Source organism: Macaca fascicularis, chromosome 3 (assembly GCF_037993035.2).
Source record: "Macaca fascicularis isolate 582-1 chromosome 3, T2T-MFA8v1.1".
NCBI lineage: Eukaryota > Metazoa > Chordata > Mammalia > Primates > Cercopithecidae > Macaca > Macaca fascicularis.
In genome coordinates this window covers 166531865-166551050 of record NC_088377.1, presented here as the reverse complement: position 1 = coordinate 166551050, position 19186 = coordinate 166531865, and the positions used below count along the sequence as shown (strand labels likewise).

Sequence of the window (19186 nt, the reverse complement as noted above, 5' to 3'; positions counted from 1 at the left end):
AGCTGCTCCTGTGCTGGGTGCATATATATTAGAGACAGTTTGGTCTTCTTGTTGAATTGAATGCTTTACCATTATGTAATCTCCTTCTATGTCTCTTTTGGTCTTTGATGATTTAAGGTTTTTTTTTTTTTTTTGTTTCACTTTGTTTTTGAAATTAGGATTGTAACTCCTGCTTTTTTCTGTTTTCCATTTGCTTGGTAGATTTTTCCACATTCCTTATGAGTCTCTGGGTTCCATTGCATGTGAGATGGGTCTCTTCAAGACAGAAAACCACTGGGTCTTGGTTCTCTGTCCAGTTTGCTACTCTACTTTTTAACTGGGAGCATTTAGACCATGTATGTTCAAGGTTAGTATTGATATGTGTGAATTTGATCCTGTCATCATGGGTTAGCTTATTGTTGTGCAGACTTGTTTGTGTGGTTGCTTTACAGTGTCATTAGTCTGCATACTTAAATGTATTTTTGTAGTGCATGGTAATGGTCTTTTCTTTCCATATTTAGTGGTTTCTTCAGGAACTCTTGTAAGGCCAGTCTAGTGGTAATAAATTCCCTCAGTATTTGCTTGTCTGAAAAATATCTTATTTCTCATTTGCCTAAGAAGCTTATTTTGGGTGGATATGAACTTCTTCATTGAAATTTTCTTTCCTTTAAGAATGTTGAATATTGGCCCTCAATCTCTTCTGGCTTGTAGGGTTTCTGCTGAGAAGTCTACTGCTAGTCTGATGGGCTTCCCATTGTAGGTGGCTTGACCGTTCTCTCTAGCTGCCTGTAACATTTTTTTCTTTCATTTCAACCTTGGAGAATCTGATGACTATGTGGCTGAGAGATGATTTTCTTGTGAAGGATTTCACTGATGATCTCTGCGTATCCTGAATTTGAATGTTAGCCTCTTTAGCTAGGTTGGGAAAGGTCTCATGGATAATTTCCTGAAATGTGTTTTCCAAATTGCTTCTATTCTCCCCATCTCGTTCCATCTCTTTCAAGGACACCAATGAGTCATAGATTTAGTCTGTTTGCATAATCCCATATTTTCCAGAGGTTTTATTCATTCTTTTTCATTTTGTTTGTCCATTCTTTTCTGATTGTCTTATTTTAGAAAGCCAGTCCTAAAGCTCTGAGAGTCTTTCCTCCATTTGTTCTATTCTGCCATTATTACTGTGATTGCATTATGAAATTCTTGTAGTATGTTTTTCAGCTCTGATTGGTTACATTTTTTTTTTTATACTGGCTATTTTTTTTGTCAGCTTCTGTATCATTTTATTGTGATTCTTAGCTTCTTTGGATTGGGTTTCAATATACTCCTGCATTTCCATGATCTGTGTTCCTATCCATTTTCTGAATTCTATTTCTGTCATTCTAGCCATTTCAGCCTAGTTCAAAACCCTTGCTACAGAGCTAGTGCCATTGTTTGAACGAAAGAAGGCATTCTAGCTTTTTAAATTGTCAGAGTTTTTGCACTGGTTCATTCTCATCTGTGTGGGCTGATGTCCCTTCAGTCTTTAAAGTTGCTGTCCTTTGGATTTTTTTTTCTTTTATCCTATTTGATGACCTTGAGGGTTTGATTCAGTCAACTGGCATTATTGCTGGAAGATTTTAGGGGGCCAGTGCCCCACTCACAATTCCTGGATTGTGTGCTCTAACTCTGGGTGACTGGTATTGGGCCCTGACTTTGTTCTCTGGCTCCTTGAGGTTAGGAACCCACTGCACTATGGAGGCTGAGTTGCTCTCAAACCACTGTTCATAGCACTTCAATAGGTGGTGCCAGCCAAAGTGCTTCACAGGGTGATGGGAGTAGGATCCATCCTCATTTGCATGTGCCCACAGAAGCAACAGTGGCAGTGTGGCAGGATGCATGATCATCCACTGCAGTAGAGTGCCAGCAAGTGCCAGGGTGCCAGCCTTCTTGCAGGTGTTTGCAGCAGCAGCAGAGGCAGCACAGCTTGAAGAAGGTGGGTGCCCTGCTGGTGCCTGTGAGCAGCCGCACTGGTGATAGTTTTAGCCTGTGGGATGGGGTGTTGGTGGGCACAGGACCGTGTGTACCCTCTGCGCATTCACACAGGTGGAGGTGGCCACTGATGGTAGGGAGGGTTTGCTGTTTTCCATACGTAGTTTCACTGCAGTGGTAGTGTTGGCACAGTGGCAGGGCACTGGTGGCAGCAGAGCTGGTGGGCATAGGGCCCACCAAGGCTCCAACTACAATGACAGTAAGATATTGGGGCTGGCAGTGTATGCTTTGCTGGCAGCAGTGGGAGGCCAGCTTTCAAGCATACACATGCACTGGTGGGGCAGGGAAGAAAAGATGCCCTCTGACTTTTGATTGGCCTTGGCCAGTGGGGAACCTTGACAGTGTTACTGAGGGAATACAGATGTGTAGGTTTTCCTGAGACTGGGTATATCAGTATATTGAAGGCCACACACCTGCTCAAAGTTGTGCTCTCTATATGACTTTCTCCTTCTGAGATCTATAATCTGCTAGCTCTCCTTGTTGTTGATATAAGTGGTCCTACAGCTTTACATGTAAACACAGATGATGTCAAGCCTCAAAATGGAAAGATTAATATCACTAGTAAAGAAAAAGAGATGGCAATAATTTCAATACATAATGTAGATAAGATCTATTTTTGGCTCATGGATAATAAGAACTTGCATTAATTATTTTAAGTGAAAGAAACTCATCAAATTTTCATAAGTAAAAATATATTAACTCTTATAACTGGAAAGTCTAAAAGTAGATAACCAGATTACAACAGATGCCTGGGTGGTTGTAACATTGCCTTTGGACACCTGCGCACATCCCTTCATTCTTATATTCCTCAGCCTCTTTTCTCCAACCTCTCCCTTTACTATTTCTTAGCTCTATTTTTATTTTAAGGGATTTTATTCTCAGCAAGCTCTATGTTTATCAAAGTTGAACGTACTTACAATCTTACAATATCTTGGTGTCTGGAAAGCCCAATGTAAGGAGAGCTTCTGTTTTTCCAGTTATTACAGCAAAATTCCCTATAGTTACCAAAGTAATTGGCTGTGTGATTGTTTCTAAACATCAATTAGTGTGGCTGGGGTGATAGGATTTGTTAACTGACCAGGTTTGCAGCAAATGAGTGCCTAGGATTGTGAGGATGGGGAGTGGGGTTACCCACCAAAATATTTATTCAATCAATCAATTAATATTACAGACTGTCTATATCCTATGGCACTTTCCTAAGTGATAGGGATATAGTCTGTAATAAAATCTCTGTCATAGTGAAACTTATCTTCTGGTCACAATTATAAACGGTAAAAATAAACAAACTGGAAATATATAGTGTATTAGTCTGTCCTCATGATGCGATGAAGAAATACCTGAGACTGAGTAGTTTATAAGGAAAAGAGGTTTAATTGACTCAGTTCTGCCTAGCTAGGGAGGCCTCAGGAAACTTACAATCATGGCGGAAGACACCGCTTCACGGGGCAGCAGGAGAGAGAATGAGAGCCAGTGGGGGAAATGTCAGATGCTTATAAAACCATCAGCTCTTGTGAGAAATTACTCACTATCATGAGAACACCATGGGGGAACTGCCCTCATGATTCAGTTACCTCCCACTGGGTTCCTCCCATGGCAGGTGGGAATTATAGGATTACAATTCCAGATGAGATTTGGGTGGGAACATAGCCAAACCACAACATTCCACCCCAGCCCCTCCCAAATCTCATGTCCTCACACTTCAAAACACAATCATGCCTTCCCAACAGTCCCCCGAAGTCTTAACTCATTCCAGCATTAACCCAAAAGTCAACAGTCTAAAGTCTCATCTGAGGTAAGACAAGTTTTCAAAACCAATCACGCCTTCCCAATAGTCCCCCAGAATCTTAACTTATTCCAGCATTAACTCAAAAGCCCACATTCCAAAGTCTCATCTGAGACAAGACAAGTCCCTTCCACCTATAAGCCTGTAACATCAAAAGCGAATTAGTTACTTCTTAAATATAATGGTGGTATAGGCATCAGGTAAATACACCCATTCCAAATGGGAAAAATTGGCCAAAGCAAAGGGTCTACAGGCACCTTGCAAGTCCAAACTCCAGTGAGGCAGTCAAATCTTAAAGCTCTAAAATTAACTCCTTTGACTCCATGTCTCACGTCCAGGTCACGCTGATGCAAGAGGTGGGCTCCCATGGCCTTGGGCAGCTCTGCCCCTGTCGCTTTGCAGAGTACAACCCCCCTGCAGGCTGCTTTCACAGGTTGGCATTGAGTGCATATGGCTGTGCAAGTACCTATGGGATTGAGCGGCTATAGCACGGTGCAAGCTGTTGGTGGATCTACCATTCTGGGGTCTGGAGGATGGTGGCCCTTTTCTCACACCTCTACTAGGCAGTACCCTGGTGGAGACTCTGCTCTGACCCCACATTTCCCTTCCACACTGCCCTGGTGGAGGTTACCCATGAGGATTCTGCCCCTGTAGCAAATTTCTGCCTGGACCTCCAGTCGTTTCCATACATCCTCTGAAATCTAGGTGGAGGTTCCCAAACTTCAATTCTTGACTTCTGTGAACCTGCAGGTCCAAAACCACCTGGGAGCTGCCGAGGTTTGGGGTTTGCACCCTCTGAAGCAACAGCCTAAGCTGTACGTTGGCTCCTTTTAGCCATGGCTGGAGTGGATGGGAAGCAGGATGCCAAGTCCCCAGGCTGCATACAGCACGGGGGCCCTGGGCCAAGCCCAGGAAACTATTTTTCCCTTCTAGGCCTCTGGGTCTGTGATGGGAGGGTCTGCCAGAAAAGTCTCTGACATGGCCTGGAGACATTTTCCATATTGTCTTGGTAATTAGCATTTGGCTCCTTATTACTTATGCAAATTTCTGCAGCCCACTTGATTATATTCCCAGAAAATAGGATTTTCTTTTCTACTGCATAGTCAGGCTGCAAATTTTCCAAACTTTTATGCTCTGTCACCTCTTGAGTGTTTGATGCTTAGGAATTTTGAAACCACCTTTGTAAAACTATGACTGAAACAGTGAAAGAGATCTAACTTAACCAATTCCATCTTGTTCTAACCTCCAGGCTGTCTTTGTTCATTCCTGGGCATAGGCTGAACTAACTTTGGGAGAAGCTTAGTTTGTAGTTTACAGTTTAAACAAAGATGGTAATAGCTCTTTCCCAAAGCAGACCTCCTTCTTGCCTGGAGACTAGACTAACATTAGCCACAGGATTAGAAATTATGGTTTAGGAGTTGGACGAGCGAAGTGGCTCACGCCTGTAATCCCAGCAGTTTGGGAGGCTGAGGTGGGTGGATCACGAGGTCAGGAGTTTGAGACTAGCCTGGCCAATATGGTGAAACCCGTCTCTACTAAAAATACAAAAATAGTATTAGCTGGTGTAATGCCCAGACCGTTTGTTCCCCAAAGAAGACCACCAGAGTCCAGAGTCAAAGCCAAGCTGCAAGGATCTTTTACTGCAAGTTCGAACTTGGTCCCTCCATTCCACAGCATACAAGAGGGCCCCGAACAATGCGAGTGCTTGCCTTTTATAGCCCGATGTAAATAGGATACGTAAAGTTACAGAGGAACAAGGGAATTCTTTTGGTTACAGCACTACAATTGGTTAACATTTCAAGTTATACATTTAGCAGTTTTCTATTGGTTCCCGCGCTTTCAGTAAAACCACGAACGGCTGTGTCCTTATCGGAGACTTTCCAGGTGGTGTTTTTCTAAAGTTGAGATATATGGTAGTCTCTGAGTTGAGAAATGTGTTTGTACTGGGCTCAGGAAGTTGAGAGATATATGTTGGGATGTGTTTGTACTGGGCCTGTTTGTGTTGAGTCTGGGGTTGAGGAATGTGCCTGTTTTCTGTGTTTGTACTGGGCTCAGGAAGTTGAGAGATATATGGTGGGATGTGTTTGTACTGGGCCTGTTTGTGTTGAGTCCGGGGTTGAGGAATGTGCCTGTTTTCTGTGTTTGTACTGGGCTCAGGAAGTTGAGAGATATATGGTGGGATGTGTTTGTACTGGGCCTGTTTGTGTTGAGTCCGGGGTTGAGGAATGTGCCTGTTTTCTTTCACTGGGCGTGATGGTACACTCTTGTAGTCCCAGCTGCGCCAGAGGCTGAGGCAGGATAATCGCTTGAACCCGGGAGGTGGAGATTGCAGTGAGCTGAGATCACACCACTGCACTCCAGCCTGGGCGACAGAGCGAGACTCCATTTCAAAAAAGAAAAAAAAGGAGTCACGCAGCTGGAGGCTACAACATTCTGATCCTCCCTACACTGCTCCTAAGATCAGTGCTTGAGATATTTTGCAGACTCTGCACTTGATGGATCTGCTGGCACCACCCAGATAGATAAACTGGCTCCTTTGATCTTGTGGCCCCCACCCAGGAACTGACTCAGTGCAAGAAGACAGCTTCTACTCCTATGATTACATCTCTGACGAATGAACACTCCTGACTCATTGGCTTCCTCGCCACCCACCAAGCTATCCTTAAAAACTGTGCTTTTCGAATGCTCAGAGGGACTGATTTGAGTAACAGTAAAACTCCGGTCTCACACACAGCCGGCTCTGCGTGAATTACTCGTTCTCTATTGCAGTTCCCCTGTGTTGATGAAGCGGCTCTGTCTAGGCAGTGGGCAATGAACCCCTTGGGCGATTACAATTTCTTTTGCCAGATACCCTAAATCATCTCTCAAGTTCAAAGTTCCACAGATCTCTAGTGCAGGGACAAAATGCTACCAGTCTCTTTGCATAGCGAGTGACCTTTACTCCAGTTCCTCATCTCCATCTGTGACCATCTCAGCCTGGACTTTATTGTCCATATCACTATCAGCATTTTGGTCAAAGCCACTCAACAAGTCTGTAGGAAGTTTGAGAGTTGGAGATATCTTCTAGAGAGCAAGTGGAAATAATTAATACACAGTTGAAAATACAAGTCTGGAATTTATGAAAAATACAAATTTGGTATGTATATATCTAGAACTGAAGATATAAAATTGGGAAGTCATAAGCATATAAACTGCACTAAGAGTGGAAAGGGAGTGATTTATCAAAGGAATGTCAAGCTGTTGTTGGATAGTGGAAGGATGAGAAGTTAAGTACAGAACACTTAGGTGCTATACATTTATTTACTGTATTCTCCCATCTGGTACCAGTTTTTACTAAGTGCAAAGATTATTAGTGATTTTAGATGTCATGAGACTGTGAATTTCCTGATGTTTGACTGAAAGGAGATTGTTATTTTACTGCCAGTAACAGAAAACCAAAAACTCAAACTGACTTAAATAACAAGGAAATGTTCTAGTTCCTGTAAGTAGAAATTAAGAGACACATGAGATTTCAGGGTTAGTTCATGTAAGGGCTTAACACTACCATGAAAGTTGCAGATTTTATTTATTTTTTAAATTTACGTGGCATTCTGTTCAGCCAACCACAGGATTGGCTTCATCTTAAGTTGGGCTCCCTTTGGTCATGGAATGGCTGCCAGGAATAATCGGATTACACATTTCCTCACACAGCATCAGGAAGAGGAGAGGTTCATTTCCCATGATATTTCCCCAGAGAGAAAGAAAAAAAAATGTTCTAGAAATTCCAGAAGGTATTTCCTTACATCTCTTTGGCCTGCATTTGGTTACATGCTCATTTCTGAAATCTGCAGCTGTAGCAATGAAGACAGGATTTTTCTGCTCCAGGATACATGGTTTGATATAAAGCGTATCTGGTCGAAACGGAAAGAAAAGAAGCATTTTTACTATGAGGAAAATGAAGGAGGAGATTGATCAAGATTAGTATCATTAGTATTTGGATGTATAATATGGATAGAATTAACAGATTATCTAGAAGAGGTAGAAAATTATTGATGGTCAGATATAAACAACAAGACAAAAGGAATACATTTCTTTTTTAACATTTCCTTTCAGTGTAATAGACTTACAAGAGTTTATTAAACAAACATGCCTGTATACTTAGGACTGGTTTACACCATCCTCATGTGAAAATAAGTAAGAGTACAAAAGTATTTCTTTTTCTTCATCTCTTCTGTTCCTTTGGCTGTGCCAGACTCTGACGCCAAGTTCTGGGTTGAATATATCCTAATTAAACTGAAGTTTTTCAAATGCGATTATATAGTAATCACTTCTATTCTGCTCTAATCATAGAAAATATATCTTGGAGTAATTTTTTACTATTGAGAATTAGGTAAAAGGGACAACACAAATGAGATTTTATTATCTAATTAATACAGTAGCTGTAAACTTATCCTTCTAACAATACATAGTCTTTCATGGGCAAATTGTGGGGAGGAAAGGTAAACTCATATTTAGCCATAGAAAGTCTCAATATTATTGCACACAAGTGAAAAATAAATAAGCTACCCACAGTTTTCATCAAGGAGACTATATATTGACTTTCCCATTTCCCATAGAAGTGTATGAATGTAATGAATACAGGCAAATTTAATTTAAATTAAAAAGAAGGTTCTGACAAAGTTACAAAATGTCTTTCTGTGTTAAAAGTGTGTTTTCACCCTGAAACAAATGGTTCCTAATTACTCCAAATAAGCATAATGAACTTAAAAATCATGCAAACTCTTAATTATCTTTCCATTATTTAAAGCTATTCATTATAAAGTTTCTAAATTTGTGCCAATTGTTGATCATTCAAAAAACAGGAGGAAGACAAAGAAAAATGTCAGGCTAACAAATTGCTGTCTGCTTCTGTGCTCTCCAGCTTAAAGCTGGTTCATTACTTTTCAAAACAAATTAACTATCAACTCTTTTTTAAACATCTAAGATTACATAGAAAAGAAGCTGTAGATGTGGGCATTATTACAGATTTTCCCAGGACATATCTTCATGATATAAAATATAAGATATGTAGATGAAGGGGACATTGAACGCAAGACATAAACCCCTACCTCCACAGTGTAAAGGAGTTGAAAGATCCTCTTTGACTAGTCTACTTCTGTCTATTAATTTCCAGCAATTTTTTTCTCTTTCTTTTTCTTCATGTGCCTTTTGTGTGTGCTGCGTCAACTAGAAATGCAGCAATCTGACATAAATCAAGCTCCTCACTGGTTTTCTCAAAAATTTCACTCATTCTTAAGCATTCTGTGAGCTCGATAACTTTTCTAAAGATTTTTTCTTTTTTTAAAATTATACTTTATGTTCTAGGGTACATGTGCACAATGTGCAGGTTTGTTACATATGTATACATGTGCCATGTTAGTGTGCTTTGAGTGGGTTGAATGCGGGCACAGCATAGGCATCAAAGAGTGGCATCTCCTCTGGGAAACATGCATACTCTCTTGGTTTCTCTGGTTCAGTTTCTTTTCTTCTTCTCTTGCTTCCCCATCTTTACAGAGAAACCTGAAGAACCAATCATTTTCTTAGGCAACATAGTTCTTCTCACACATAGGCACCTGGAGGATCTTGGCTGTTACTATAAGCAGATTTGTCAAAGAATGTGTTTCTGAATAAACACTCAGAATTATCACTCAAAATAATTTTCCTAAATGCAGGTTTAAAAAAAAATCAGTAAATATATTTGGTGTAATTTAACCAAAACTTATCTCTGTTGAGATAGTCTATCTTAACCTTGTACCTTTTAGATACTGAGTCACCTAGGTGCCACATGGCATGGCTCAAAATTAGAAAACGACCCATTTCTCTCCACTATGAAAATTTTGGCTGTCCTTGCTTAGTCTGTGCCTTGTTGCATATACTTGGATCCTCTGTTATGCTAATTTGACTTTGAGGCTTTTATTTTCTTTCCGTTCATTTTTCCCTTAGTTCATGGCTTGTCTCAGCATTTCTCAGACAGGGCTTTTCACTGTATTTGTTTTCATTCACTCTAAGCCATTACCCCATCAGATGTAGTGAGAAAGGAGCTTAAAAGTAACCCAACCTGATTAAAAAATATGCTCTGTTGCTGAGAGAAAAGATGGCATGAGGGATCTTAATCTCCAAAGAGTGCTGGAGATAGACGTCTTGTTTAAACATTCTAATTAGAAACTATCTAATTCAAAAATCACTTGTCTTTATTAGCCTATGTAAACTTACAAAATTTGAATCTTGACTAATGTATGACATTACATTACACTCAAAAGTTTTTTCATTTCACTTGTAATTTACAAAATATGGTCTTTGAATCACTGATAGGCCATACAGATTCTCCATGTTATTCATGGAATAAATATATATAATGCTCATGTTTATAATATAGCTTCTCTACTTTTCTGGCATAAATAAGAAATTTGCGTGTTTTTCATCATCATAGATAACCTCACTGGTGTCTATCCAAAATCAGTCTTTCTTCATGTCCATCCTACTGATGGTTTCCAAGCATTGCTATATTGAAGTTAATGAAATGTGTTGTCCATCGGCCTGTGGACAACTGGAGAGAGAACCGGTTAGTGAATCATTAGGGATGGTGTTTAACCATTCATTAATCAAGTAATTATTGACTGCCAAATGAACAAAACAGGCTGAAATTCCTACTACTGTGGAGCTTACCTTTCAGTGTGAAACACAATTAAAAGGGTCGGTTTTACAGTATGTTAGAAGGTGACTAGTGCTCTGGGGAAAAAGAAAAGGGTAGCAAAACTCCGGAGGTATGTCTGTGCAAATTTAAATGCAGTAGTCAGTTTGACTTCTTTGACACGGTTATATCTGAGGAAAATTCTTGAAGTAATTGAGGGAATTAGTAAGGGAAGAGTATTCTAGCATTCCACTCTAAGCCTCCAGATAAACAGCAAGGAAGCCAGTCTATCTCAAGTGAGTGAACATAAGGGGTAAACTCAGAAGGATAGCAGAGGGATTCGATCACTTAAAGGACTTTGACTTTGACCCTGACAGTATTGCAGAACCCTTGTAGTGTTCTGAGCAGAGGAGCAAATGATCTGACCTGCTGTTCTTGATGAGAATGGACAAATAATTGTGCATGGGCAGGAAGTGAAGAGTAAAGAATCAGGGGGACACTCTAGGATGCTATTGCAGCAATCCAGTCCAGAGGGTATGTTGATTTGGATCGCAGTGGTGGTGGTGGAGGTGATATGCATTGGTCTGATTCTGTACACATTTTAAGATGAAAGCCAGTAGAAATTCCTGAGTGTTATCTGTCACAATGCTACTGGTTGCAAGTAACAGAAACTTAACAAAAACCAGTAAGTACTGGTGGAATTCAAAAGTGTCACATGGAACCTAGAGTTTTAACTCCTTTTGAAGGACATTTAACTCCTTTTGAAGAACTGTATCAAAGATACTGAAGATACTAAGAACCCAGCAAACTACTCTGTCTTTTTCTCTGGGATTGCATGGTGTCTGGGTTTGCTTCTCTGTATGTATCTGATTCATCCTTCTTTGCAGTTTGTTTTTTTCTGCCTCTTCACGCTGTTATGGACAATGGCCACCCTAGCCTCCTATTTGCCCTTGCAAATCAAGTGCCAAGGCCAACTCACTTGTACACAAACGACCAAAGTCGTTTACTGGGTTCTTTTTTATTTTATCTTTATTTTTTGAGAAGGAGTCTCGCTCTGCCGCCAGGCTGGATTGCAAGTGGCGCCATCTCAGCTCACTGCAACCTCCACCTCCCAGCTTCAAGCGATTCTGCCTCAGCCTCCTGAGTAACTGGGACTACAGGCATGCACCACCACACCCAGCTAAGTTTTGTATTTTTGGTAGAGATAGGGGTTTCACCATGTTGGCCAGGATGGTCTTGATGTCTTGACCTCATGATCCTCCCACCTCGGCCTCCCAGAGTGCTGGGATTATAGGCATGAGCCATTGTGCGTGGCCCAATTTACTGGGTTCTTAAGAAACAGGTTCTAACTGGCTCCATCCAGGCAATAGATTGGCTGCCTCCTGAGTCAAGTGATCAGGTGATTATCTTGATCCAGCCTGTAGTCAGGATGGAACAGGATTAAGTGCATAATACCAACATGGCTACATACACAGACTTGTGTGTGTGGAAGGCAGCTCTTAGTGGCGTGTGAACTGCATAAACATCCAAAATGTTGTATATATGGTTATCAGATAATTTTACCACTAGAGGTTGCTTAAATATGAGTCTTTCAAAAAACTTCTTTTGGTTTAGTTATTTTTAGTCATGTGGCTAAGTGATAAAAGCAGTGAAAAAACTTTTGATTAAAAAAGATAAAGCAGCTAGTCATCTAAATTCTTCATTCAACAATAACCAGTGTGAACATTTTATCAATATCATTTCAGATATCTCTGTATAATACATATAATTAGACTTAAGCTACTGGCCAGGAAGACAGAGTTAATTTAAAATAAAATAATCATAAATGATATTTTAAATTAAAAGTATTAATTTAAATTTTATTTGAATTAAAAAACAGTTTAAGTAAAACTGAAGGGATGATTAAACTTTGGATTAATGATTTTTTCCCCAACAAAACACATACATTCTTATAAGAATCCTCTGATCTGGAAGAAAGCAAGCTGGAAGAAGAAAGTGCCCATTCTTGTCATAGCATTGAGATGAACCAGGGCCTTTTATTTTTTCTCAGGAAACAGCCAACTCTGAGTCTTGAGGGTGCTCAGGTTGACTTTTAGCAGCAGAACATCTAATTCACTGACAAGCCTTGAAGGCTTACTCTGTGCTTAGAAATAGGTGAATATACATCTATAAAAATAAAATTATATGCCATAGATGAGAAAATTTAAAGAAAGGGATCCCTGTCTTTTCAGAATCACTAGAGAGATTACAGTTATTATACAGAGTCTTGAATTTTACAAATTGGGTTAGAAAACTAAGGGAAAGAACATGGCATAGCCGAACACTTGTAAATATTACCGGAGCCATAGCTGTAATTTATTTCTAATCCAAATCAAGGCACAGAAAGAAAATAAAGAAGAAAACAGGACACATCTGAAGAAGGTTAATTACATGCCTAGGAAAGAGACCATTTGAGAGGCAAACATTCAGGGGAGATGGTGCCCTGACCACAAATGTGAACATCCACATGTATTTCTTCAGTAGACTATGACACCAAACTCACATGACTTGATTATGTTAGGTTGTAGGATCATATGAAACATTGTGTGTGTCGAAATTCCATGCTTTCCCAACAGCCAAGTGTTTATCATTTGGTTCCTCATAAGTACTGATATGAAGATAATGCCATATTCCAGATATATAGCTAATAATTTAAAACATTTGGTTGGAATTTAATACATTTGTATTACCAGGTTTTTAAAAATATCAATGTGAGTTTGTTTAACATGAGCCAGTTTTACCAGAGTCACACTCTGAGTATTTTTTTGTGTCTAATATCTGAGCATGATCACATAAAATCATTGCCTATATGAGGGCTATATCCGTGGCAGTCTACAGCCTAGGGATAACAAAAGAAGTGATGAATTTGATCTGAAGACCAAAATTAAGGCTGCAACAGGGTTTAGAGAGTATTTAAGAATAAGAAAAAATATGTATATATTGATTAGCCCACAGTTTTTTATGCTTGAAGCCATATGTTTTTATGACTGAAATGTACTACAGAGAACTAAAATTTGCCTTTATTTTATTGCTGTATTTTCATCTCTGCTTAATTCTTACTTCTCAGGAAGGTCTAATGTGACCTTTCTATCTAGGTCAGTTTCTTCCATTACATACTTTCCTAGTACCATGACTATTCTTTGTATCTCACATCATAATCAAAATTTTGCATCAGTTTATCTGAATTTTGAAAAGAGATTCTGTCTCCACTGCAAGACCAAATCAGCTAGGGCCACGCCTGGTTGTGTTTAACTTATTGTTACATGGCCCTGCTCAATTTCAGGTACGTGGTAAGTGTTCTCTGAATATTCATTAAGTTTACATAATACCTTTTTTCTAACATATTAAAAAAAATGTTATCAGAAATGGTGGCTCACGTCTGTAATCCCAGCATTTTGGGAGGCCAAGGTGGGAGGGTCACTTGAACCCGGAGTTTGTGACCAGCCTGGGCAGCATAGTGAGACTTCACGTCTGCTAAAAATAATTAGTGGGGCACAATATTGCCTGCCTAAAACCCCAGCTACTCAAGAAGCTGAAGTGGGAGGATCACTTGAGTCTGGGAGATTGAGGATACGGTGAGAGATATGATCTTCCCACTGTATGCCAGCCAGGGCAACAGAGTGAGACCCTGTCTCAAAATAAAAAAAATATATATATATATAGAAAGAGAAAATGTTATACATGAGGTATATGAGGAAACATGTATATTTTGGGGGAAGTCATACATTTCTAATAGTCTTTGAACAAGAGAAAGTTCATATTTGTAATTCATTTATACAACTCAATACACTATAATATATTGACCTACTTATAGTTTATAATTAAAATTTGAATCTAGGTTATTTTATTCTTTTCTTGGACAATTCTTAAAATGAGTAGCAATTGAAGGAAAGACAATTTTGTAACTGATGAGGATTTTTTTTTCTTTTTTCTTGAGATGGAGTCTCGCACTGTTGCTGGGGCTGGAGTGCAATGGCGTGATCTCAGCTCACTGCAACCCCACCTCCCAGGTTCAAGCGATTGTCCCGCCTCAGCCCCCCGAGTAGCTGGGATTACAGGTGCCTACTACCACACCCGGCTAATTTTTTGTATTTTTAGTAGAGACAGGTTTTCACTATGTTGGCCAGGCTGGTCTCGAACTCCTGACCTCGTGATCTGCTTGGCTTGGCCTCCCAAAGTGCTGGGATTACAGGTGTGAGCCACTGTGCCTGGCCTAGGATATTTTAAAATAATAAATTAAAAAGATTTATTATTAAAGTACAAAAGCTTTTGGGAGACCTCTTCAATGGACACTAATGTTTTCTCAATTTGTAGTACCTAATATTATGTTTTAAAAATATCTTTATTTTCTTCCTAATATGCAATGAATTATTACATGCTTTACCATTTAAATTTAGAACTTAAACATACATTTGAGAAAAATTTGTTTGATTTATCTCCTGGTTCAGCTACATAACAATATAAAAATTTGATGCTTTATTGAAATAGGACTTTACAAATCCATTTAGATGTTCATTAGGATTGGGCAGAAAGACTACTTGATACAAGGAAATGAACTCCAACTAATGTAGCCTAGCTATTATTGCTAGAAAAATCTCAGGAGTAAGAAGATGATACTGTCAGGCTCTAGAAATGCAACCTGATGACAATGGCTTGCAGGACAGATCAACTGCAAATAGGAATGGGTTAATCACCCCACAATTAATGCAAAGGAAATGAATTTGAAGCGCCGGACATGTTAGGAATTCAATTTTACATTTAGACATTAATAAGTAAATAGTAAAGGATAATATGAAAATGTTATGACAGGGAAGATGTGTCAGAAATTTGCAGATTAATTTCTTTCATTTTGATTTATAATAACTGTACTGAATCCTTATATTTATACATCACTTAAAAAATTACCCATTCCGCTTTTGGTCTTCATTATTTATTAACAAAAATTTAATTTTAACTTTTCTTAAAATTGAACATTTTCACATTGTAGATTTTATATAAAAACTTTTTTCATTGCACCTTTAAAGGTCATGACTTCTAATAACAATTACATTAATTGTTAGCCTTAGAGTAGCTTTTTTATGCTGCTTCAACAGGCATAGAATAACAGTAATGGATTGTTTTGGCATTAATATGTCTTCATTGCCTTATTCAGTTGATTCAATCTCTTTTTTTCCTCTCTTATTATCTTAAATTGTACTGTATATTCATGAGCAATTTTCTTCATCTGTGGAAACTAATTACTAACGTGAGGTAAAGCATTACAGGCTCTGGAGCCTCTGCCACTAATTGGGAGATTATGCAGAAGAAATAAGATTGGAAGTTACTTGGACGTGTAGGAAGTGTTGTGTCCCACAGGAACTGAGAACAACCACTTTAACAAAATAAAAGGACTTACGTATACCTCTATTAGATATCTTCATCACATTCTATAGAACAGGGATACTTATCGGCTAAACAGATTATGAGAAATTTTAAAAGATTCAGTTGGTAGAAAGTAAAAGGAAAACTAGGACCATGTTGTAGCACAAAGAATGTTTTCAAAAATATGAGACTAAAAATGTCCTTTTGGGTTAGCAACAAAGAGTTCTTCAGTGGTTTTTCTAAGGGCAGTTTAAGTGTAATGGGGTGGTGCTGGGCAGGGGTAGGTGGAGGGGTGGAAGTCAGAAGTAAGATAAACAGTTTTCCTCAGCATTTGTTCATTCAACAAATATTTAACACTCACAGAGGAGTGTGAGACCAACTGGGCAACATAGTGAGAACTCGTCTCCACAAATTTTTTTTAAAAAATTGGCCGGGTGTGGTGGCCTGTGCCTGTGGTCCCAGCTACTTAAAAGGCTGAGGCCAGAGGATTGCTTGAGCCCAGGAGTTCCAGGCTGCAGTGAGCTATCATCTTGCCACTGCACTCCAGCCCGGGCGACAGAGCAAGAGCCTGGGAGAATGTGTTTAAATGGTGACAGGAAAGAATGAATAAAGAAGGAAAGCTTAAAATACATTGAGAGAAAATATATTGATGATGATGGAAGGGAGATGAAAGTGGTCAGGGTCCAAAGCCCATGTGGAGGGCTTCACATAGAAAGAAAGAACAGTATTTCACAGGTGGATGCAGCCAGAGTTGGAAGGATAGCATCTAAACTTTCCCTACAGTTTTCCTCAAATGGACAACTCCTGAGTTCATGCTCTTGTCACCCCTGGCTTCTGCATGGGATATAACTACAGGGATGGGGAGGGGAAATGGGAGATGGGCTCACACTGAATGCTTCCTGTTGATAAAAAAGGCACTTTAAACATAGCTGGCTGGGCCCGCTGGCTCACGTCTGTAATCCCAGCACTTTGGGAGGCCAAGGTGGGCGGATCACAAGGTCATGAGTTCGAGACCAGCCTGGCCAAAATGGTGAAACCCTTCTCTACTAAAAAAATACAAAAATTAGCCGGGCATGGTGGCCTGCGCCTGTAATCCCAGCTACTCGGGAAGCTGAGGCAGGAGAATTGTTTGAACCCGGGAGGCAGAGGTTGCAGTTAGCTGAGATCGCGCCATTGCACTCCAGCCTGGCGACAGAGCAAGATTCCATATCAAAGAAAAAAAAGTTAGCTATATCCTCCTACAAATATGTATATAAAGAAGATATTTTAGTTCAAATTACTCTTGGAAATATTAATGTAAATTCTTTATTACATTTAGTTTCACGCTAGGATGGTTTCACTTAAATGATTGAAGGCATATATCTGAAATTAGCAGAGGATTCAGTTTAACAATTTATCATTATAAATGATAAATGATAATACTTATCAACTATAAGTTATAATAAATATTAAATAAACTATAATAAACCTATAATTTATAACTATTAATTATACCACAATATCATAGCCCTATAAAACAATGACAAGGTTACAAATCTGTCTGTAAATAGCAAGACTCAATGGTGGCATTAATGCCAATGCCAGAAATTACTATAGAAACTCTCAAATAACACTGTTATCCTTGTAAATGTTTCCTTATAAAGACTGCAGTAGGTGCCTACTTCTTCGGGGAAGAGAACTGGACATTAAAAGAAAGGCTCTGCCTGCATAAGCTTCCAATCTACCAAACGGAAGCTGAAACCCTGCCCAGCGGACCCGCCCACTTGCCCTGAACGTGCCTCCCGCCACGCAAGCTGGAAAGCGACTGGGGGCGGAGCTAAGGGGAGCGGCGTGATTCCGGAAATGTGACCGGAATGGGCGGGGCCTGTACCTTGGCCCTACGCTCCCGTTGGCGCCGCATCCTGTCAATATTTCGCCAAACCTCCAGGCGCCGTCAGTGTGTGAACCGTTACAGAGCTTGCCGCCGCGGGCGGAAAACTAGCTGCTATGCCCAGGGATCCTGCACGCATGCGTGGAGCTGGACCGTCAACGTACGAGTGACGTCACGTGCGCGCCAGTCTAAACTCTTCCTAGGGTTCTTTCTAAACTGCGGGTGAGTAAAATTTGTAAGGTTTGGTGTGTTCGTTGAGTGGGTACCAGACGGAAGGGGCCCGGGATTGAATTAGTTTAGATCCAAATTTGATGTAATTGTCGCAGAGAGACACTTTTTCTTACGAGTGTTTATCTCGATCCTACTGTGTTCAACATCTTTCTTGGTGTTTTGGGAGGAGCAGAGTTAAGTCCAAGTCCCCGCCCTCACAGAGCTCAGGTGGCTTGGGGGAAGGTTGGTGCGCAAACGTTAAAATAGGATATCGACACTAGTGAGTGTCACAGTCAAGAGGTCTGCAAATAAGGTGGAGCCTACGATGCACAAGTTTATCTCAGTTCAGTAATTTTTGTTTTTTAGTTTATTTAGGGAGTGAAGGGAGGAGGCCACAGAAACATCTTGGAGTACGAAGCTTTTGGTGCACAATTTGCCTATACAATATTACAGCTCCCGTGGGGGTTAAAAAAAAAAAACCCAGGATTTTTCAGCTTCCCTCTTCCCCAATAACTTTTACATTTTAAAGCGCAATGTTAAAGGCGTAGCCTACTTTTTAATGTTAGTGACATTGTTACAGATTTTAAAACTTGCTTTTTAGAGGTACTTTAAATACGCAGCTTAGTAGAAAATGGTTAAGTTTCAGTTCCGTGGAAGAATGTCCTGTATTGATCTTTGCAATAAAATCGTAAAATAATCCATCCTCCTGTCACCCCCAACCCTGAACCGTGTTAACCATAATAAGGAAAAGCATAACTAAGTCAAAGAGACTTAAAGCAAATTATTGACTGCATTTTGGATAAAACACTGGTTTTGTATCTTCAGCAGCAAGTTGTCAGATTCCCTAGTTGAATTTGCTTTGGACATCAGTGTGAAGAAGAACTGATATGCCACTTGAATTAATAAAGGAAGTCATTGGGGTGCCTGAAGTTCAGCCGCTGAGTAAATTACGTAAAGTAGATTTCGGATCCCTACAGCCAGGTTACAATTATAGCAAGAAATATATTCAGGTAAGAATTTCTGTAACTCAGAATGCTTTTTCCTACTAAAAGGAATGCAGTTTTTAAATGTTGAGTTTATGAGAACTGGTTTAGGTATGGTTTTTGTCTTTGTCATAACATTTGAGATTGAATATTTCAATACGTTTTTCAGTATTTAGCAAACAATGAGAAAATTCGTGAAACATTGGAGTAAGTTTCTGAGGTACAAAGATGAAGAAGTGTAGTCCCTGAACTAAAGGTAATCACATTTCTGTGGGGTCTGACAATCA

General features: G+C 39.7%; 1 protein-coding gene across 37 annotated transcripts in view; it reads left to right on the top strand.

Moving 5' to 3' along the window:
* The first annotated feature begins 17768 nt into the window (after positions 1 to 17768).
* The window catches only part of POT1 (protection of telomeres 1), a 114670-nt gene continuing 113252 nt past the window's right edge, over positions 17769 to 19186 (top strand). For 17 of the 37 annotated variants that reach the window (XM_065542523.1, XM_045388451.2, XM_074035930.1 and 14 more), the window contains exons 1-2: positions 17769 to 17928; positions 18742 to 18926. In XM_065542523.1, the coding sequence (XP_065398595.1) occupies positions 18804 to 18926 (123 nt within the window). In that variant the 5' untranslated portion in view covers positions 17769 to 17928; positions 18742 to 18803. Of the gene's footprint in view, positions 18260 to 18741; positions 18927 to 19186 lie in introns of all 37 variants that reach the window. The other 20 variants (XM_045388452.2, XM_074035903.1, XM_074035924.1 and 17 more) reach the window with 3 other exon arrangements.